General features: G+C 41.1%; 1 protein-coding gene across 12 annotated transcripts in view; it reads left to right on the forward strand.

The window, feature by feature from the left end:
* Positions 1–23,439, forward strand: part of KLF12 (KLF transcription factor 12) — a 235,901-nt gene that overhangs the window by 138,109 nt on the left and 74,353 nt on the right. For 7 of the 12 annotated variants that reach the window (XM_088050984.1, XM_088050993.1, XM_088050987.1 and 4 more), the window contains 2 exons: positions 6,866–7,412; positions 22,160–22,295. In XM_088050984.1, coding sequence (XP_087907110.1) covers positions 6,866–7,412; positions 22,160–22,295 — 683 coding nt within the window. The remainder of the gene's footprint in view (positions 1–6,865; positions 7,413–22,159; positions 22,296–23,439) is intronic. The other 5 variants (XM_014251758.2, XM_005516420.3, XM_088050990.1 and 2 more) reach the window with 1 other exon arrangement.

Genomic DNA, 23,439 nt, shown 5'->3' on the forward strand with positions numbered 1-23,439 from the left:
CACTGCTAACAAAGCCACCTGTGCTTCATAAGATGTGCTGGGGGAGTTTATTTTGCATCTTCAGACTGACAAAGAGAATAGAAATACTATTTTTAGGCCTTGAGGGTTGGAAACATCCACTTTGAAATCAAACTTCCAAGTGTTATGCAGAGATAATGATACATTAAGTGAATCATGAGTATTTTAAAGTGGGTATCTCAGTGTCTCTTGTTGAATCAATTCCAATTTGGTTAAATGCATTTTCATTGAGCCTTTTTTTATTTTAATAATTCCTGGACTCTACCCTCTGTCTTTCTCAGCACCAGTTGCTGCTTTTTATAAAAGCTTCAATGTGAGTTGTCGTGACAGTCCGAATCAACCTTACTTGGGAATGCCATCTCTTTTCTTCCCTGGAACACAAATTTAACCTTGACCCTGAGCAACTGCTTGTTGAAAACTGACAGTAAGACACATTTTTAATTTGTGCTTCCAGAAAGGAAGCAGAAAGATACAGTTGTCTTGCATTTTGCCCTCTTCTTCAGCATGACCTCCTGTGTTTTTCCAGTGCATCCAAGCTTAGAAGTTCTGTGAGCCTGGGAAAGCCTACAGCAGCAGCTTTGAGCAAAAAGGCAGAAATGCCTGTTCACTTGGTGCTTTAGCATGTGGAAACAAAATTTTAAGTATTTTGCTCCGTTTCAGTTTTCAGCTTTGTATGTGTTTGTCCTTTTGCCTTTATACAGCTGTCTGTTGCCACTGTACTGGTGCACCCTTCATGTATAGATTAATAATAATAGCTTCATCTCAAATTGAGAATAGTTGAGTCTTGGATGTGTCATCTTTTCAGAGGGATAGCAGAGTGTTTCAAGTAGGGATTGTTTTTTTGCAGATTGTATTGCTTCTTTTGCTGAGACTGTTTTTTTGCTTTGGTTAAAGTGGGGATTTTCAGGTAGAACTGAATATTGTAAAGGTAATTTCTCATGCTGGGAAGGGGTTTTAGAAAACATATCTTCCTGTAACTTTAAAGAGCATTCACTCCTAGATTAGCAAAATAAGCCCTAAAAAGACTCTGAGTAAAGTGCAGGGTACTTCAGTCATAACCTACAGGGCTTTTTGAAGTGCCCAGGCAGCTACTTACCAAGCTAGCTGCAGCCTTTTGTGCTCAGCAAGTACCCACTTGGGGTAGGGCAGGAAAAAGGCTGACATAGGCAGATAGGTCTCATGGCCAGCACCTACAGACCTGCAGTTTCAGGGGCATGAACTTTCTACCCTATCACAAGAAAGAGAAGGAAAATATTCCATTTTAATTTTAAAAGCAAACCGTGTACGAAAGATGAGCACACAAATGTTCTAAATGTTCTAAACCAAATCCACCTGCTCATCTCATGGCATTAGAGTTGTAAGCACATCTGTGTGCTATGCAAAAGCAAAATTACTCCTTCTAGAGCAAGTGGGTTTTGTAATTTAAAATGTATTGGTTTTCATTTACTGTGAAGTGTTGGAAAATCTGTGACCTTCACAGTATTTCTGGTTATTAAGGTTTCACCCTCCAGGCATGATGACCAGAGCTGAAAGCTGCTCTAGCCAGCCACAAGTCCTGCACTGCCTGCCCAAGAGAGGCTGCATGCCTGCACTGCCAAGCCTTGGTGTTCTGGTGCTGCAGTGGCAACGATGTGGTTAAAATTGTGGGTAGCTTTTCAGATAGAGTATATTTTTTGTATCTCAGTCTTCTTTAACACTGACAGAACGAAATCATCTTGTCTAAAATTGCTCCTGCCAGAGCAGAATGGGGTGGGGACAGCATGATGAAAACCAAGAAGGGGTTTTGTGTGATTTGACTGAAGAGTTAAATGCTTAGCAATTTATTTTTTAAGTTCCTGTCCTCAAAGCTAGCTTATTTTATAAACGCTAAATTTAGTCTGTTCTGTTTCCGTCATCAAGGACAGCTTTTTTGGTATGCTTTCTTACAAAATGTTTGACCTTGGGAGATTGCTGCCAGAAAGGAAGACACTTCAAAAGCTGACAGCTGATTGTTGGAAGTTTGTAAACTCTGTTGTGTGGTCTCAGTAGCAGTCCACAAAGGCATAAAGACTCGCTGTGGCTTAGTACCCTGTGAAGCTGGTGAACTGCAAGGTGTCAGGATGAGTTGCTAACAACAAAATTATCTTTGCTTTTTCTCTGGTTTTAACCTCAGCTGTGTGCAAACTGTGAGCTCTTCATGGCTTCTTTAGGATGGGAGACAATGCTGATACACAGAGGAGTTGCCATGAGTAGAGTAAGCGTGGAGTCAAAAGAGGCTGCTCCAAAATTTCCTCACAAGTAAGTTAAGAGGTGGAATTCGGGGGGCTGGAAAGAAGATGAAGAGCTGTGCAGGACAGGATGGCTGCCCAGCAAATAGGATGTTACCAGCCGCAGTGTCACCATGTTTCACTCTGGATATTGCGGCTGGTTGTGAGGTAGACTGGTTGTTTTTCCATAATGGTCTGGGAATAAGGAATAAGGAATGCTTTTTTATTCAGCCAAAAAAAGCTTTGTGACTAGGGAAATCACATGTTATGTTCCTGGTGGTATTTATTAATGACAAGCTACTCAAACAGAACACTGCAGAGAATACTGGTATACAGCTTTAAAAGGGCAGGCACAAAAAGCATGAGCCAAGAGCATTGATTAATAGAGGCTGCAGCTTTATTAAAAAGCGTTTTCTAACAGGGAGCCATCCTTACCTGCCTTCCAGTTCTGGCTCAGCCTGGATTTGGATGGATGGTGGACAGCATAAGGATGCAGCAGCAATGTTGCAGAGACATGCATGCTGAGATTTGCTTCCGAGTCCCAGCTGGTGGCAGGGCTGAAGCTATCCCTCTCCGTTGTACCAATGGGCTGAGCAGTGAGATGAGGAAAGCCACGTGGAGATGAACCCTCTTCATGTTGTATTTCCATGGTCTGGGCTGGCATCCAGGGCAGCCCACTGAATTACAGGGACCTTAGGATGAACCCTTTCTAAGCCACCAAGTGTTCTGAAAGCAGCCAAACTCTTAGCAACAGAGTTTAGACTCCTAAAACCAAAATGAAATTTGCAAAACCAACACAGACACTTTTTGGAGCCAGACAGGAAAAGCCTGCTTCAGATGCCCAAACTAGCAATCCTCTGAGCCCACACCACTGCAAGAAGCTCAGTTCACTAGATGAGAATGGAAGGACAGAACTAGAGAGACAGAAGAAATTAACACACAACTATTCGTTTCTCTTCCAGTTGAGCTGACAGAATGGCTGAAGGTACACTGAATATTGCAGCCACAGCTTTATTATCATCTCAGTTAGACAATATATAGCTCCATTAAATAAAACTAACAACACTTATTGTCTAGGGAAATGAACAGTTATTTCTCAGTTAATAACGTTAGTGGGAGATGCTAAGAAGTAGTGTTCTGAGGATTCAGCCATTCCTTTTGGCTTCCTTGCTGCTCTTCTTCCCTTAGTTCCTCATTCTGGAATAGCTGTCATCATTGGGAAAAGTTTACTTATACCATCCATTTTCAGAAAATAATGATAAATTTAATGTTCAAAGTTTTGATTCACATACTGATTAAATAGAATTTTGGCAGCTTAGATAAAATCTGAGGTCATGGGGAAACATCTGTATACCACTTGTAGCTCACTGTTAGGGAGTGTGAGTTGTTGGGGTAGATCTCTTTGTTTACCACCAGCAGAAGAAAATATAGCAGTTGCTTACAATTTTTATCTTAAATATGAGACGTACAAACCTGTTTTGATAAGGATCCTGCTTAATAAGGATCCCTGTCTTTAATAATGCCGGCTGACATCAGTCACATCCTGAATTTACCAGAGGAAAAGCATCCTTAGTCTTAAAGTTTTGTCAGGGAAAGGCAGCTATGGAAGGGCATACCAGTTGTCATCCTCTTTGGAGAAATTCATGAAGGGATTGTAAAGATTTCAAGCTTACTTTCTTACTTTCACTACTTTCACTTTCTTTACTACTTTCACTACTGAAGACTGAAATCATAATATCAACTATTATATTATCAATGTAATATCAACTGTGTAGTACACAGAGACTTGTGGCTCCTTCAGCAGCCCTGGACAAGAAGAGAGTACTTAGGGAAGGATATATAGAATGTAATGAATGTACAAACAAAAGAAAATGTAGAAGAGCTGTTAAAAGATAAAGTGATTTCTTTGATAGTCTGAAGTAACATGTTACTTTTTTTCTGAATTCCCAAAGGAGTAGGTGTAATTACTGTAGTGAAACAAAGGCCTGTTCTTAGCACAGCCTAGAAAAATCGGTGAGTTGTGACCTGTGCTTTGTCTCAAAGACCATTAACTCTATCCATGGGACAAATACTTTGGGTGGTATCAGCTACAGGAGGATTTGGTGGTTCTTTACTCCTCTTGTGAGGGACCTAGTGCTGCTTGCTGCAAAGGCAGGTGGGACTTAGGGGTAGATGCGCTCAGTTTGGCGATAGATTGCTTTTGAGGTCTGTGTGGATCCCTTGTGTCCAGTCCCTTGTGGCAGTGAGTCAACCTGATGTCTGCCTCTGGCACCCAGGGAAAGCCTGGAAGTAAGGCAATGTAGGGACTGCTTGTGTGGTGGATTTATCTACGCTGTGGACAGAGCTAGTGATTCATGCTGTTTCTAGATGACACTTGTGTGGCCACATGCATGAGGGGATCCCTCATCTCTCTTGCACGAGCTGATGTCATTTATCCCTCTTCTCTCAAACATTTAAGGTAGGGGATGCTGCCTTTGGCCTTAGGAGGGTTCAGGTGTAACCTGTGCATGGTGTCCCTCTCCACTTTGCCTTTGCTCTGGCACTCTGGTGCTCTGTCTTGTCAGTTCAGCAGAACCAGTCTGTCTGCCCAAGTGCATATAGATGAGACTTGTCAAGATTTGACAAATTAACTTCTTGTGCCACATATGTTTATGGTTTTGTCTTTAAGATGGCATGGTGGGGGTTCTCATTATGCACAATAGCCAGGATAAGGTGTTTCAGAGGATGTTACCAGGAGTCATCACCTGGTAATTATGGGCAGGCTTGCCTTCTTGAGGGAAGAGTTTTACATAGCCTTGTCACTTATAGCTGGTTATGTGCTTTGAAAAGTAACCTGTTCTTCATTTTGTGTTCTTTTTAGCAGGATTTCACATTGTCTTTATAAAAAGGGATATTTTACTTTTGTTATTTGTATTACAACAGAATAGCAGGATCTAGGGTCCAGGTGAATCCATTATTTAGATGGTGGTCCCTTTATTTTAAATTGATTTGTGTATGAATAAAGGAAGAGAATATTCCAGAGATGTTCCTGCTTTGGGGGGAAATGTCAGATCCAAGAACCAATCTAAATCAGCTGAATAGATGAGAACTACTAGAACATCTCATCTTTCAGTGTGCCAGGAATAATATCCAGTTAGGCCCTTATTACTGCAGTTTTCAATATAACTGTATTTTTCTTTTTCAGTAGAATTTGATTCTCTGTTGAAGCTTGACTCTGACTCAAAACAAGGAGGGCTTTCCTTGGAAATATTTAATGTGGTTGATTATAAAAATCCCAAAGGGAATTCGTAGCTTGATTGATTGTTAGTTTACTGACAGTAGATGCATTAAATATTTCTAGCTTAAATATTTCTGACTTATTATTTTTAGATACTTAGTAAACACTATAATCTAGAGATCAAGTTAATGCATTTAGAGCTGCTTATATCTGTATAGGGAGTAATGTTTTGGGTCAAGTGAGGTTTGAAGGAGCAGTGTTTTGTGTTGAGGTTGGGGTTTGGTACTACACTGTGTGAGTGCCTGTCTGTAGAGAAGCTTTGCTGCAGTGCAGTGCCATGGAGTTCCTTAGCTAAGGAGCTGAGAGCTGTGCTTTGTCTTACGACCAGGTTATCAATGGGTATTTCCATCCTTGCTCTGCCTGGTAAAAATTACATGAAAAAACATTGTTAAAGACTGGTTATTAATGATGTACTGTCAAAATGGAAAGGTATATCAAATTAACTTCTGTAGGGATCCGTCTTTGGTCTAGCATTAGTCAAAAATTCTGTAAACCTCTTTGATGATGGAAATAAGGGAAAACTATAAAAATAGCAGATGGCACTATTCTAGAATAAATATAGTCCAACCAGCTTTGAAAGAATTAATTTAAAGCATAAAATTATTTTGTGAAGTCAGGAAAATGGTTCTCAATTAGTATGAAAATAATAACAATGGGGAAGGCTACCTAATGGGTTAGTTCAGAATAATGAATTGCTGTAATCATTGCTTGCTCTGACAGGGCAATCATACAAATGTGTGGCTCTCTACTGACATGTAAGTTCATTATCAGTGACCATTCAGAGTGCAAAAGTCAAACACAGAACTTAAGGACTGAGGGTGGCAAAGGCACCACCTTCTGAAAAGTGTTGTGGACAAAACTTCAAAGATCACTGTAAAGAGCAAACGAGTACTAAGGCTTGTCCTTTTAAAGCAGACATGACAGAAAGAAGCAGCCAGGTCTGCCTAGTCTAGAAGGTAGACGAGTGGGGAGAAATTACAGTCTTTGAGCATGCAGAAAGTTGTTTGAGGAATGGTGGAAACCATTTTTTCTTCATGTCTGAGTGATGATGACACAAGAGAGTAATGCAGTACTTTAAAATTAGATGTTGGAAGAAAATGTTCTGTCAATATATTTTTTTTTTTCTTTTTAAGATAAATTCTGTTCAAACAGAACATGTCTGTGCTTTCTAACACAATTTGTACTAATGCTATGAGCTGACCCAAGAAGAAGAGGAAATAAGTGCTTTGGCTTTCATGATCAAGCTGTGTGGTGTGCATTAGCAACTGGGTGTGCAAATCATCGTTAGCCACATGTGTAACTATGTCCCTTTGCTCTTCCTCAGCAGTCTCCAAACGTCCACAACTACCCAGATATGGATGCTGTACCCTTATTACTAAACAACATGAAGGCCGACCCCACGGAGGATTCATTATCTACAGACCATTTCCAAACACAGACTGAACCAGTGGACTTGTCAATAAACAAAGCCAGGTCATCCCCTACAGCAGCTTCATCTTCTCCAGTCTCCATGACAGCATCAGCCTCCTCCCCTTCTTCTACTTCTACTTCTTCTTCTTCTAGTCGGCCAGCTTCATCCCCCACAGTAATAACATCAGTCTCCTCAGCAGCGTCTGTACCGTCAGTATTAACTCCAGGTCCTCTTGTGGCCTCTGCATCTGGTGTTGGAGGCCAGCAGTTTTTGCACATTATCCACCCAGTACCACCTTCAAGTCCCATGAACTTGCAGTCCAACAAAATGAGTCACGTGCACCGTATCCCCGTGGTGGTACAGTCGGTACCTGTAGTCTATACAGCTGTGAGATCACCTGGGAATATGAACAACACTATAGTAGTACCACTGTTGGAGGATGGGAGAAGCCATGTCAAAGGTAAGGTGGAGCCAGTTTTGTGGAGCTGTGGCATCTCTGAAACTGGTCTTGTATGAGAAAACGATTATAAAGTTGTAAGTTTCCATACTTACTGTGTTGTTGCTGAAAAGACATACAACTTACAGGATTGGGAGGAACCTTTAAAAGTCTTATGCCAGATGATCTTTAAAGTAAATAAGTTTTTAAATGAAGACTGAGCTCAGCAGTGGTGTTAGATGCTTGGACAACTTGTGGCAGGTTTTGTCCTGAGCCAAATAAATCCTCCCCAGAAGCTGAAGAAGTAAGACAATGGAAAAAATGCCAGTGTATGACATTTATGACAATATATAAAACATCATAGATGAACATGGAAAACTCACCAGTTGTTTCAGATTTAGCAAGGAGAGGAATGTCGGAAGGATTGTTCCCCAGAAAGGAAGAAGCAATCATCAGGCTCTAGGAATGTGTGAAGGGAATGCTTGCAGACCAAAAAGCATTAGGACATGCAGAGAAGTAGGTTTATGAAGTTTAAGGAGTGGCAGTGCAATACTTTGAATTAGGTTTCTTCTTCCAGATTAAACAGCAGAAGGGAAGGAAGCCACCCAGAGTGTTTATGTTGGGAACGAGTTTTGCAGACACAGGACGTGAGAGGCGCGTGGAGGTGTGAAGGAAGGAAGAGGCACATGTCAGTAGGATGGATACACCCTTGAGATGTCCAAAGATCACAGAAAGGGGAGCTGGAAAGCAAGAAAGAGTGAGAGAGAACCCAACAGTTACTGAGGGAGCAATTTAGAGATAGTGACATAATGGGTGGAGGAAGGAAAGAAAAAACCAATGTACCCAGAAATTTTGAAAGCACAGCTTTGTAAAGGGGGAATTAGTGACAGAGATGGGAATATGAGGAAAGGAAAGAGATTCTCATTTCAAGGCTCATTGCATATGAGTGAATAAAATACGGTAATTTTGCACTGAAATGATGTATTGCTTAAGGCAGAAAGGGAGGATATTGACATAAGATAACCTTACTTTGGGGCTTATGATACTGCAGGACATTTAGTCTTATCTCTTGTGTTCCTAATTGCATAGTGAACAGGTCTCAACAGCTTATTTATCACCTCTCACGTCTGTTTTTCATAAACTGGCAACTGTATGTTACTGTAGAGGACTGCAGTGATGGGTCATTCAGATGTTTAGGGGCATCCTGTTGTCTATTAGTCTATGATTCTCCTGCTGTTCCCTCACTATCCAAGTGGGAGCTGTGCCCTCTCAATAGCCTTGGACATAGGAAATGAACTCACTGTGGATCTGAGTCCAGTTTTAAATCTCAAAATGATGGCTTAAGTTTTATTACATTTCATACAGTGATGTCATTTTAGCCCTTTGTGCATTTATGTCAAGAAATTATGAATAAAACCAGAACTTTGTACCATGTAATCTAGGAAAAAAGCCCCCAAACAGAAAAAGGAAATTTTCAGTCTATATTTTGATTTTGGAGCTTTAGGGTGCACCTAACCGTGAGCTCATCAAGAAATTTTCCTGTTTGTTTTCTTTTCAAAGGTGCTGGTTGGCTGTAGAGTACCCTCTATAGGAAGCACCTCCTGATCTTGTAAAATTGGAACTTCTCTACCCCAGTTTCATCAACAAAATTCCGGAATTTAATGTACTGTAGGGATTTCAGCCCATGAACTCCATGCCTTCTGGCCTGCCCTGACAATATGGCCTTTGTGCTCTAATTGGCAGAGGTCATTAGCCGTTAGCCCGTGCATCATCTATTAATGCACAGTTAAAGAAAAAGAAGGGGTTGACAGTTCTTCAATTTATTTTTTTGTCATGAGTTGTACTCATTTTGTTGTCCCTAATTCTTTAGATTAAAAAGTTCAGGTTAATTTAAATAAATACAATAAAAATAAATTAGGCAACAGTCTGCTCTAGATAGTAATCTTTTATCAGCTTTTGCTAGAGTGTTTTTCATTCTTTAATGCAAAACAATATAAATCATTAAATGCAGTGATATCACACAAATTAACCAATTAAATTATTTTCATATGTGCGCAGACTAAATTCCCTTCAATGATCAGCTCTTGTGCTGATAACAAAAAATAGATGTACACACATCCTAACAGGACATTCTTGTCAAATTTAATTAGTTCCTAATTCTCTGCCAGCTAATGGACAAATGCAGGTTTGAAATCATCTAGAGTCACAGCTTTCAACTCCTACATGAACGTTGATAATTTTCAGAAAGAGAATAATAAGCACACTGAAACAGCTGATCCTCAGAAAGCATCAGCAGCATAATCCCTGTGTTATTCCTGCATTGCTAATTCAGAGACCACATTGACGATCCAGGAGTGCCAGTTGGGAAGCATTTAAAGTTATGTTTTACATTAACCTTTATCTAAGCCCTTTTCACACAATTGAGGCTAAGGCACTTTCCTGAAAAGAGATATTTTTAATGCAAAAATTAATGAAAATTACATCAGACCTGAGTTCAGACCTCTCCCATTTATCTACGTTTCAGGTGCTGGGGGGAACAAACAGAAACAGTATTTGTACTGTAAATAGAGAAAAGCTTTTCCCTTGTTTTCCCAATTTTATTTTTCTTCATGCTGAATTTTCCTCTTCCTTCAAGGTTTGACTAGAACTATTTAATTTTTAGGTTTTTTGCAAAACTTTCTCAGGCTATGACCATCCCTCTAATACTGTCTCCAGGTGTTTTGTTCAGGTGGCTTTCTGCTTCCCCTGATGCTCCCCAGTCCTCCTTTTTCTCTCACTCTCACTCTCTCAGATTTTCCTGGTGGCTGCTTTTTTAGGCAGTTCAAACAAATAATTCTGTCTTCATGTTCTGTTTGAATTCTCTCTTCCCTCCAGCACAGGAAATGGCTACCTTGTCTTCTGTTTTCCCTTCTTTTTCGGTTTCTCTATTTCTTCTAGTCCTTCTTATCTTGCTGACTGCTTTTTGAGTGTCGCTTTCAGCAGCTCTGCTTCGTCTTCCCCTCCTTTTCTGTTAATATTTCTAAGCTATACTGTCATCTCCTCCTCCGCCTCTGTGCATCCTTCTCCATGGTGTCATTCATCACAGCATTGTCTCACCATCCTTCAGAAGAGTCTCAGATCTCCTTTTCTGCCTCCCCATTTGCTGTTTATTTCTTCTGTCTATCCTGCCTCCTCTCTCCCTGATTTTTTTATTTTGCTTGCAAGGTTTCTTTTTGTTTCAAAGATGTGTAGCCCTTGTATATACAAGGTGCCAGCAGCATCCCGTCAGGTCCTGTGCCACATGCTACACCCCAAGGCAGGCAGTGGGAGATGGGGCTGTCACACTGCAAAAGCACCCTTATGTCAGAGTGATGTGCTTTTGTAGGATAAAAATATACTCTAAACCAAAAACAGGATTGGTGCATTTTGAGGAAGTTATTTAACAGTGCTTAATTAGAAGGTAATCAGCAAACACTGTTTTCGGTGTTGGTGATACAGCACTTACCGTTTACAAATCTTAGGAAATTCCTACAAGTTGCTGGCACCACAACACTCAGCTATGAACAGACACACAGTTAGGTGCAGACTCCCCTTCTAACCATGCACCTTCCTCCCCTGATGCACCCATTGGGAAGGACACACTCCAGGGAGATCCCCAGGGCAGCGGGGTCTCTGTGCAGCCCCCACAGCACCAGCCTGCCTGTTCAAGTTGCCCCCTACAGCTTTCTCCTCTTGTTGTTTCATACACACAAAGCAGAGTAATGTATTGGGGTTGTCAAGCACAGAACAGGAGGGGAGCCAGGCACAAGGGCTCGTGGACACCAGGGGGCCGGGCTGTGGTCTCTGCCACCCCTACAACATGTCAAGGTTCACTTCCTTCAGTGGTCACTGCTCTTGTCACAGCTTTGAAAAGTGCTTTTGGAGGGTTTTTTTCTGTGAGAATTATGTGGTGGTGACCAGACATTATTGTACATTAAAATATTCCATGAAACAGTATTATAGTCCCAGAAAAACTCATTCCTTGCTTTTTTTCCCTCCCTGTTTAGCAGTGGTTAGTGTTGCTAAAAGTTTAACTAGAGGCCCAGCAGGTAGTAGCACCTGTAGATAAGACTGCCTGAGACTAACCATTGAGCCTGACATTTTCCATCCTGCATGTCTGCCTCAAGCTATTTCTGTTTTCTCTTTTTTTTTCTTCCTTTAAATGGAAATTTTCAAGAAGAAAACCTATTCCACTTTTCCTGAGACTGAGCATAGAGAAAAAAACTGTAGCATTTTCTGTGTTGAACAATTTATTCCAGGTTTTGTGGTTTTTTTCTTTTTTTTTTTGTGAAAAACTGTAGAACCTTGGTGTTTTTAATGACATGAACCTCATGCTTTGTTTGGACCATTGTTCTTTGCTTTCAGCAGATATCCATGAATACTACTGGCACTACTACATCCCTCTAGCAGCTGGTTTTGCCAAATACAATATCCTTAAAAACTGTTTTCTGTAGTTCAGAGGAGTTACTGCATTCATTGAAGAGTCTTTTAGAAGCTCCTTCCTGATAATGGTGCACAAAGGGCTTATGCAACTCTGATATTTTCTAGGGTTTTGGAATCAAATTTATGGATTCTCATTCTTATGTATTTTATGTTTTCTGAAGGCACGATCACTTGCAGAATTCAGCAGTCAGAAGATTATAAATTCAAATTTGCTGAGTGAACTTTGTCTGCTTCCCTTGTACATAAACAGCTGTAATAACAGTTTTGGACTATTTTTATATTATATCTGTATGTAGACCTGGCAAAAATACACAGGTTTTGTCTTTTCACAGTTTGCACATGCCATATTTCTCACTGTGAATATATTAATTCCTCCAGTAAATGCAGTATCTTTTGCTGAAGATGTTTTGTGACTTCAAACAGGTAGTACCAGTAGATTACATTATCCACTGCCCTTGTTTTTTTAAAGCACAGCCTGTTATTTCTGCCTACTGTAAAGTTTATTCTGCAAAAGTAAATGCAATTTGTAGTACAAAGATAGAAATTAAGAGAACTGTTCCATATGTTTAAAGGTCAGATTATATGGTCTGTTTGTATAAATTACGCTGTGGAAGAGACTTGTAATTAAAACCAGTAGCATTGCCTTTTTTGTTTCATGTGGAGTGATCTTCCTTTCTGCATTTTAGTAAATGGTTATTTTGGATTTGAGTGGCGTTGAGGCTGAGAGTTTCTACTTTAGCTACAATTATTTTTTTATTATGTGCAAAAATCTTTTGTGGCTGTGCATATTCCGCCTGTCCACCTCCCTCCTGCTGCCCCCCAGAATGCTGAATCTCTCTCCCCCATTTGGTTGGTTCAGCTGGAAGAAACGCTAGTGGTTCTGGGAAAGCAGTAACAGGTTGGCAATGTCTGGCCAGGAGGAGAAACAGGCAGAGGAAGGGCTTTTGTGTTCAGGGTAGGTCCTGTGCTCGTGAAGATGGTGCACATTATTTAAGAGCTAGAGTAAACAGTAGTTTTTGCCAGAATGGAGAGTTAAAACACAGGCTATAAGATATGCTGTGGTATTTGAAACCATGGAGGTTGATTTAAGACAAAATGGATTAGATTAACTATAGGGACTTCTCTAAACAGTCTTCTACTTAAATTTCCAGAAAAGTACTACTTCTGGTGATTTACTAGTGACATACTTAGGTTTTTTTCACTGTAGAAGCAAATGCTCTTCTAAGATTCATCAATATGATTTGTTCGTGTTGATGTTCATTGTTCATTTTCAACTAGGGGGGATTTGAGGAAGGGAATGAGGTAGAGGCATATTCCAAGTTGATTTGCGAAGCCCAGCATAAGCGGGGTGAGTAAATCTATTTTGACATATCCTGAGTCCCTGCACCTTTTGGAAGCTTTTAGTTCCTTGTTTTATACGCCAAGAATGCCTCTGGCCCTTCAGTTCTGTATTCTCACCAGGGCTGAGCTTTGATCTGCTTGCTTTTATCCCATGAATTTGGATCCAGCAGAAACACATGCCTAAAACTTCTCATTTATTTTATCTCTGCCTTGGGTTTTATTGTGCCTGGACCAACCTGCTGGAAGCTTCTCTATGTCTAAAATATCTCTGGCCTGTTGCAGTGTGTAAGTTGAAGTCTGCTACCATTGTGTAGTAGTTTTGCAGTATTGTATTTAATATTAAATATATTCTGTCCTTATTATTTTCCTTGTTTACTTTTGATGCTAGAGTATTTGTATACTCTATCAGTAGTTATAGTGGTTTCTTTTTTTTGTGTAGATGAGGTCTCCTGGCATTGAAATAGCTTAGAAAGAAAAAAGTCCTTTGTTTAAAAAATGAGTTTGTATGTTTATGTATACAACCCAATGACAGATATGCTTAGGTATGTGCATATATGACATTCTTGCAATCCCTCTTACCTCTGTATTTCTCCATATAGCTATTCTTTTGCAGGTTTATGGCAAATTATTTGACTGTTGAAATTATTTTAAATATTGCCTTTGATTGGATCATAGCAATTAATATTCTCTGCTAGATTAGTTACACTGTGCATTCAGTGCCAGTTCCCATTCTCTGTGAACCATAACCATGCTAGGTGCAGTTAACAGTAACTATAAGCCATATAGTCCCATAAAATCTTAATAAAATCTGAAAACTGTGGAGTATGGGTAATCTTGCTATAAATTGTAATAAAAATTACCCCTGTAGACTCTATATTCTGACCATTATGTTCATGGATACTGCTGCTTTGTACATAAAGTTTTATGAAATAAATCGACCAATTCTGCTGCCCCTACCAGGCACCAAGCTGTTTTGATCAAAAATCTGATAGGTGCACTCAGAGCATTTTTCCGATGCATAAAGCATTTATAATGAACTTTAAATAGCAAGAAAAATGCCATATATGTAGTTTATATTGTATGAACCAGTTTAGGAGAAGGAAATCATGTAACAGCATCATTCACATGCACTCTGTAGGTCTGTAAAGAGACAATTTTGTTTCCTAGAATGCATTAAATAAACCTGAGTACAACACAGTCTCTAAGGTCATAATTTTAAGTAGCTCCTGCACATCTGTATCTGGAAGTGTTGCTTCCACCATTAATAATGCATAGTGATGTCTGTTGCAACCTTTTTTGATGCTCTCCTGCTGAGCAAGTCCATGCTGGTGTCCTCTAAAACAATTTCCAAGAACGGGAATGTTCATTTGTTTCAGACATCAAACTGTGGTGTGAGGCTGCACTTCCACAACTCTAAATCCTACTTTCTAAGAGTAACCAAGAAGGATGGAGATGAGTTTTTCCCTCTGCTTGGTGTTTGATCTGCCCAGATGCATTTATTATCAGAGACATTTAAGAAAGTTTCAGTTTAAGAAAGAGCAGAAGACTTGCTCTTGGCCAGCAGCTTTCTTGCAGTATTTCAGATACTGAACTATGCTGTGTGCCAAAATTAAGTCCAGAGTTATGGTTTAGATACTGCAGTATTCATAACTGCAGTGTTTCTGATGCTGGCTGATTAATTGTGCATTGTGCTAAAACATGAGTGCCATACAATTTTCTTAGCCATATTTTCCATTTCCATCCTTCTAGGAGTTTGGCAGCAAGTGTCTGCTTGTTACTTCAGTCCTTCCTGCTCTGCAGACACAGGGACACACTTGTGTAACAGCAGTACTAATGAGATTGCTGTAAATGTTAATTTTGACATGTGGGGTAGTATTTAATTTTCCATTCCTAATGGAAGTAAGTGCAAAGCAGCAGTGCTTGCAGCTGGAGACAATCTCTAGCCTGTTTTATGCCAACATGGACTGAAATCAACCGGAGAGGAGTTTGGGAACAGCAAAGGTGACCCTTTCTGGCTTATTCGAGGCACCCCATGTTTCTGCTTCATTTAAATTTCTATCACAATAAAAATCTGTGGCTGTATTTCCGAGACCAAACCTAGGTTTTCCTAGACCATCACCCAGGTGTGGATCAGAACTGGCAAGGCTGGAGGAGCTTCCCCACCATCCAGGCTGATGTCTCAGCTAGCACAGGTCTTGGTGTCACTGTGCGCTGCAGAGCCATGTAACCCTGCTTCTGACAGGCAGTCCTAGTGGGTGAATGGCAGGATCAGCTGGAAATCCCATCATGAACAATCATTTTGATTAGTAGGTTGATAAGGCATCCTTCAGAGGAAGCAAAGTGGGGAGTTTAAAATGTGAAACAAAAGAAAACAAACTCTGCATTTGGAAATCCTTTTAAAGAGCAGGAACAGATTTTTAATTATTTTAAGAGAGTGATTCAGCTCTTATGGTGGTGTGGTGTGTTGGCCCTACATGTGGGTAAGTTTACAAAGTTATTAGCTGAGAAGATGAGTAAATGCTGAAAACTGAGTTTTTAAGCTGAAGTGAGACAGAGATATTTCAGAATGCTGAAATTTTCTCTCTCTTTTCACACCAGCAAGCATCATCTCCGAGTCATTTCAACATCAGTTAATTACTACGTGGCTTAGCTATAAATTGAGGCAAAACTCCTAATAGTTACTTAGTTTTCTCCTGCTCTTAAATATTTCATTCATCTTTAGCCCAAGGGGCTCATATGTGCCTTTAAATCAAAGATAGGATGTAGACATAAAATTATTTCTAGTGTGTGTTCATGAGCCTAATGATGGGATGAGTTTTCATCCCTTTCACTCGCAGGAAATCTGACTAGCCAAAGTAAATCAGGTTGCAGTAACTGAGAACTGCCAGTGGTAGCAGCAGTGTTGTGGTGTATGGCCCTTTTCATGCCACCTGCAGGCATATCCAGATGCAGGGCTTCTGGCAGTGCTTGGCTTTTTCTGACCAGATCGGGGCATCTGAGGTGTGTATCCATGATTAATCACTGAAAAGAAGCAAAGATATTAGGACATACCTGAAGCCCAAACATGACAGGGGGAGAAAATTTACCTACCATACTGATATCAGCAGCACATGTGTGAGCAGTAGGAAGGAGGGGTGCTGGGCTCTTGTCAGCCTGGAGTGATTTAATTCCGCAATCCCTTCCTTCCCAAGAGTTTCCAGAATGTGGGCAGGAGCACCAATTCAGAGAAAGAAGAAGGAAAATTGTCTCCCCATGGTGTGGCTATGTGCTGAGGTTATTCTCCTGGGAAGGTAGAGGCTTGATCCCATTCCAAGGGGTTCATCTGCCCTTAGCAACCGACAAGCTGGATCCTTCCCAGAGATTGTGTTTCTGTGACATGGCTAATCCTGTACCATGTCAAAACCAATGCAGCCGTGTGCCAGAAAGCACAAATTCATGCAGTGCTCATTAAAAAGCTCCTATGCAAGTTTAAATCTCCTCCAGCATTGTAGAACAGGCAATTTTGTCCTCAGAAGCAGGATAGGGTATTGTCTGACCCCACAGCCAGAATAAATTTTAAAGCCCCAAACTGTTCAGTTTGACAGAAATAGAAACAAGCTTATATCTGATCCTGATCAGGCTTTTTCCTACTGGCAGCTGGCAGATACAATATTAATGATGATAGACTTAAGTTGTGTAGTATTTACTGGCTGGTATGTGCCTTACATGAGATCCATTTGCACATTTTCCCTTAAAACAAGTGCAGGAAGTGAATTTGCTTGTAGTGCCCAGAGAGAAACTCCTTTTTGGTACCGTTTGGCAAAGGGTATATTGTGTGTATTTGTGCGCATCATGAGCAATTCTCTCTACTTTCTGTAGCAGAAAAGGATCATTGTTTCTTGAGGCTAACAAGAATGGGAAGCACCATGGCTGCTTGCAGCCTTCAGCACTTGCAGACGTTCTTAACTCCCCTGGCTCACCAGTCTGTTCAGAGTGGAGAGCTAACAGCTTGCTTCTGTAACTCCTGTGCACTCAATGGCACCTTTGTCCCATGAAAGCAGCAGTCTCTGACTGGTTTCTTTTTGCTTGCCTCGCCTTAATCTCATTCACACTTCACAAAACCACCAGATAGCTCTGTTGGACAAATCTTGCCTTTCAAGAGGTGTAGCAAGGGCAAGAAAACCAGTTAAGGTTTAGGGCTTGAGCTTTATTAATGTGTCTGCCTGTGTTTGGGAGGACTGGATTCAGTGACCCAGACAAGTCTCTTCTGGCCCCATGGTCCTGGGTTCAAGGAAGAGCTTGGTTGTTAGAGCAAGGTACAGCATGAAGGGAGGTTAAAATGCATTGGCGTGTCTTAACGGGCTTTCCTGCACCTTGCTGGCCAGTTGCATTCTGTTACTCACTTGTCCTCCATCTTTTTTATCTCATCTGCTAAATTATCTCTTGCCTGCATCTCTCCATCCTCTCCCGTTTGATGTTCATTAGGCCAATAATTACTTCTAATTCAGTGCTGAGTTATGAACTGAGACTGGTGTTTATAAACCTGGGTGCCAGGGGTTTGACAGTTGTTCTTAAACATCCAAGAGAAAGTCAAAGCTGTTGACATCAGTAGGAGTCAGGAACTCTTAATGTGCAGCAGTCCTGTGCTGCAGTTTGCACACTGCAGAGAGTGGTGAGGAGGAGATATCTGTTAGGCGTTTGGCCAGTTGGTTATTCACACGGCTCATATCAGGGAGGAGAGTAGCTTTAAAGGCTGTTTTTCCCTAGCAGCTGCAGCCATGCTGATGAGAAAACAGGGCAGTTTACACCAGCTGACAGCAGCAAAGCTCAGCCTCCTGGTCAGTCACCCCAGTTCCCAAGTGCCTTGGCCACCCAAGTCTGCAAGCTGGAAGGAACTGACAGAGAGATGCAAAAAATTATGTATAAGTGGGCTGACATAAAAAGTAATGGAATAATCCCTAGAACATTGTTTTATTTACTTACAAGCTTTAGTTAGGTTTTCTGCGAATATATAACAGTGCTTGAACTACCTGCCTTTGAATTTACATGCTAATACATTTCCATTCCTCACCTTTTGTCCTCTCCTTACTTATGTGTGGCAGCACCTCGTGATGTGCTCAAACATTGGTGTCTGATAGGGCAAACTGTACCCAGTGGGTAAATTCTTCCTGTACTTTTTCACAACCCTATTAGCAACTATGTATCTGTGCTAGAAGTGTACAGAGTAGGACTTACTCACTGAGCAGAAACAAGGAGAAGGCAATTGAGAGCTTTCATCTTGACACATTCCTGTAGTAATCTAAAATCAACACCAAATGTCAGAATCTCAATAGTATCTTAAGAGCCAGCAATCTGCAGTAAAAATGAAACAACATGTCTTACAAAGAACAAAAGTACATAAGATTGTTCTTACACATTTATACCATCTCTTTTTATGTAGGTGTATTCACGCTTAAGTGATCAGAATTCATACGTAAGAACTGTATTACAGACTATGTTATGTAACAACTTCTGTCACTTCAAGTTAGATTTAGCTTCTGAGCTAACTACTTAAAACCTCTGTTGTAGTGCAAGTAATCTAAACCTCAGTTAACATACGTAGTTTTTTGTTGCAGTTTTTAATTCTGTGGGTAAATAACTAGCTTTCTTGAATGCATCTTGAATGCACGTTTAAATATTAGCCAGATAAAGCATAGAAAAAACATAGCTTTTTGTAATGAGATTGACTTTGAGGGGAAAAAAGCTTTTCTCAGAGAGTACTAAGGCACTGAACAGGTTGCCCAGAGAAGTTGTGGATGCGCCATCCGTGGAAGTGTTCAAGATCAGGTTGGATGGGGCTCTGAGAAATGGGATCTAGTGGATGGCATCCCTGCCTATGGCAGGGACGGTTGAAACTCGATCATCTTTAAGGTCCCTACAAACCTAAGCCTTTCTATGAGTCTATGAAAAAACTGGAGAATTAATGAAATACATAGTAATACCCTTATTATTTTAAGAAGGATCATTAGGAAGCAAGGTAGAAGTAGCACTTTGTTTCAAATAGTTTTCTGGGGCTAAATCAGCTGACTAGATGGTTCAGTTGCTTTTAAATAAAATACTAAATTATCCCTAGTTCTCAGGTTGAGGTTACACATTGAATATCATCATGTGTAAGTTGTGATTTTAAGAAGCACGGTCAGAATGGTTCTCATTCTGCCTAAAATAATTGTTTCAAACAGTTTGTAAGTTGTTGTGTTTGTCTCATGTAGGTCATGGTTCACTGTCAACAGCCTTTGCTTTGGTAAGCAAAAGGTGTTTACCATACATGAAGAAATAATCAGCAGACTGAACATAGCCAGCATTACTGAGGCACCTAACCTGTGCCTGTAGAAGGGTAATAGAAGTAGTACTGTGCAACAGTAAATGCACTGTGGTTCCAGAAGGGGTTCTTCCATCAGCTTACTGAACATATTTAACAGTATTTTCCTTATGAAATTCTGTGACATAAAAACCACAGCTGAAGGTTAGTTTATAATCAGTGTTCTTTAACTCACAGGTGGTTTGCAGCTAAGACATAAATTAAAATTTAAGACCAACTTTCCCTGGATTCTTCACTCATTTGTGGAGTGCTTTCTTTTCAAGAGCCCAGCTATTTATCAGTCCTACTGTTATGACTGCACAGGTCCTGAAATATCTGCAGCCCTACCGTTTTTCATTGTAACTCAGTCCCTTTTGTAAAGTCAGTAAACACTGACTTAAAATTTAAACATAAGAAAGATGGCATAATGGCAGATTTAATTACAGCTTTTGGATCTTCTCCCTAGCTGTGGGTCCACTGAGCTGTTCATGATCTCTAAAGGGAGCCTGTGATACCTATTGTCCAGATCTGTGGTTAGCCAGAGTTGAGTAGGAATGAATACCTTTCTCAAAAATCATGTTGCAAGACCCAGAAGAAAGTGTCCTGTCTGTGACATTGCAATACAGGAGAGCACAAACTAACAAACTGAAACAGTTAGCTCTTTATATAAATAACCATGAATTCCCCTATTTCACCAGAGCAGACAAAGCAAACACATTTTTACACAAATCTCTGCCTGTCTTTCCCCTTCCTGTGCCTCCCTTGCAGGGTCAGACATCTCTCCAGTTCTGCTCTCTTCTCCAGCTGCTTTCGGCGTCTCTCAGCACTTACTAATCCTATGTGGTATTTCATGACTAAGGAGAAGTATCTCTTTCTCCATATCACCTCTGAAGTTTGTCTATGGCCCTAGCATCCCCCAGTTCTTCTCAGCACTATCCCAAGTCACAGTTGTGCCCCGTGTTTCCCCTTTATGCCCATCTCTTGGTTCCCTCCCCCTATCCTGCCAAGTTATGCTTTGTTCCCCTTTGGAGGGCAGCAACCAATATAAGAGGGAAGGCAGGTCACCTGCCTTTCTGTTCTCCTCTCCTTTCCTGTTTCTTTTTTGCAGAGAAGATAACTCTGGTGGCCATCTGCCAGATGCACACCCAGCTGCTGTCACTCCTCCACAGAACAGGGGGGAGGATAAGGTGCAAGAGCTCCAGGGTCAAGATAAAGGCAGGGAGATCACTTACCAATTACCTTTACAGGCAAATAGGACTCAGCACAGGGAAAAGTAATTTATTGCTAATTTAAAGTAGATTAGGATGGTGAGAGCCACCATCTTCAACCCCCTTTTCCAGGACTTTATTCCTTGATTTCCAGCTCTTCTTCCTCCTGCATCCCAGGGCAATGAGGACTGGGGGCAGTGGTGAGTCCATAATTGTTCCTCTCTGCTGCCCTTCCTTCTCACACTGTTCCCTTGCTCCACTGTAGATAGTAGTTCCCATCAGGACAGTCTCCTCTAGGGACCACCCCTTATGAAGACCCTTTTGCCCTCCATCTCCTTACATGTTTGGTACCTGTAGAGCTGTTTCACGTGATCCCAGAACTGTTAGTATTGGAAAGGACTTCTGGAGATCAACCAGTCCAACACTCCTGACAAGCCGTGGTCACCTAGAGCAGGTTACACAGGAACACATCCAGGTGGGCTTTGAATGTCTCCAGGGAGGGAGGCTCCACAATCTTCCTGTTCAGCCTGTTCCTGTGCTCTGCCACCCTCAATGTAAAGTATTTCTCACACTTTTTTTCCTCACTCCTCTCTTAGCTAGTTGCTTTGCCTTTCCTAAACCTGTTTTCCCTGACACACCCCCCACTGTCTGCAGGGCTCAGCTGTGCCCAGCAGTGGGTCTGGGAACTGTGTCCAGAACAGGGCAGCTCTGGCTGCTCCTCATGCAAGTCCCTTGCCATGCAGTATACTGTAAGCTGTGGACAGGTAAAACAATCCTGCAATTCCTGGTCTTCAGATATTTGTAAGACCTGAAACTGGGTGACTTTTTCAAAAAAATTTATTAGCCCTGCTGACTCTGGTTACCTGAACATTGGTCACCTGTGTGAGGTTGCGCGTAGTTGGGAGTGAAGATCCTTCATAGGCTGATAATGGTGTTGAATTGTGTCAGAAATCAAGATGACTGGGGTTTTAGGTGCCCAGATTTTAGTTGAGTGGAGTGACACAGGGTCCATCCTGATACCTCATGATGAACGCTCAAAATCAGAGATAGCTCCTGAAATTTTGCTGTCAGTTGTATTCTTGAGTGTTCTGTGTTGTACAAAGCAGATGTAACCCTTTCTCTTCACTTTCTGAAGTCAGGCAGCTGAAGTTACTTGAGGGTAAACTGGGTTTTTGTTGGATGTGGTACGTGCAGTGATATTTCAGTACTGCTGAGTGCATTGGTGTAGCCTTTCAGAATTCACAATCCTGCATGCCCCTGGAAGTGCTCACATCCAGCTGTGGCACCACTGGGTGGCTTAGCCCACCAATCAGCTGATTTGGGAAGCTCAGCACAAGCAGTGCTCTCCAGCCAGAGCAGGCAGATGTGTTATGTGCCCTGATGTTGTTCTGGGACAAGATTAATTTCAGCACACTCATATTAATCCATTATATGTCTCTTTCCAGCACAAATGGACCCCCGAGGCCTATCTCCCAGACAAATTAAAAGTGACAGTGATGATGACGACCTGCCAAATGTGACCTTAGATAGCGTTAATGAAACTGGATCTACAGCGCTCTCCATAGCCAGAGCAGTACAAGAGTAAGTATCACATTGCCAGACAAGATGAGTGTTGCTGAGATGTTCCCAGGCTGACGGAGGCACTGGTGCTGCAGGGGTGTCCTCCTGCCAGCACCTTTTCCATGGAGCTTTATTCCCTTTTGGAAGAGATGACTGTACCTCTTGTCTCTCTCGTGCTCTTTTCCTTTCTTCCTCTCTGCCCTTGTTATTAGGTTGAGTTTCAAATTGGAATTTTTTCTTAATAGACTTGGAAAGCTTGCAGTGGTTTTATATCCTCTCCAAAGAGAGACCAGGTTAGATTACTACTCAAAAAACATGTATTTTTTCCTTGACTGAAAGCAGCATCAGGAACTGGATGCCAGTTGCTGTCAGATAGGAAGTAGCAACATTTCTCCTGAAGGACAGTGTCATTGGAAGGAAATTACTGAGAGGGTTCAAACAGTTTTCCCATTGCTTTTATTTTTCTGTGTACTTTTGCAAACTGGGTGGACAAATTCTTAATTTAGTTCCTGCACTGCTTGTTTGAAAAGAAAGAAACAGTTTGTCATGAACATTAGCAATTCTGTAGATGCATGAGGTTGTTCAGTCACTGTAGCAGCTGGAAGGGAACCAACTGTGAGGTAAATAAGTATTAATATCCCAATTTTATAGGTGAGGAAAATGAGGTTATGCGTAAAGGTCACCCTGTAGATCTGAAGCAAAGCTGGAAATAGAACTAGAGCCTCCAGGCACTGAAGCCTGTGCTAGACCCACAAAACACGTTACTTTATCTAAGAGGTTCAAAGTATGGGCATTCTGGACATTAGTAAATAAAAATGGGTATAATAATGGCCATTAGACATTGCTATTGTATAATTATTATAGATGCATTTTAAATGTCTTAATATGATAACTAAAAACATTTTGCTTTGTTTTCCTGGACGTCAACAGCTAAAAGAGCTGACATTCCTAAGCCATGTTTGGGGAGGGACTGCCTTTGGGTTTTTTGGGGCTTTTTTTTTTTTTTTTTGCATTTTTACCAGACATGTACTACTTCATCTTCCAGCCAAGCACCATAACTGTGAACCTCAAACCAATATTCTCCTTAAGCAGAGAGAGGGGTGTTTGTGGGCAAGGCAAGACAAGGTGTTGGTTCTGTGATTAGCAGGCTCCCCTTTCTAACAGT

Source organism: Pseudopodoces humilis, chromosome 2 (assembly GCF_049639895.1).
Source record: "Pseudopodoces humilis isolate 2021_Gansu_Grassland_sample_001 chromosome 2, ASM4963989v1, whole genome shotgun sequence".
Classification (NCBI taxonomy): domain Eukaryota; kingdom Metazoa; phylum Chordata; class Aves; order Passeriformes; family Paridae; genus Pseudopodoces; species Pseudopodoces humilis.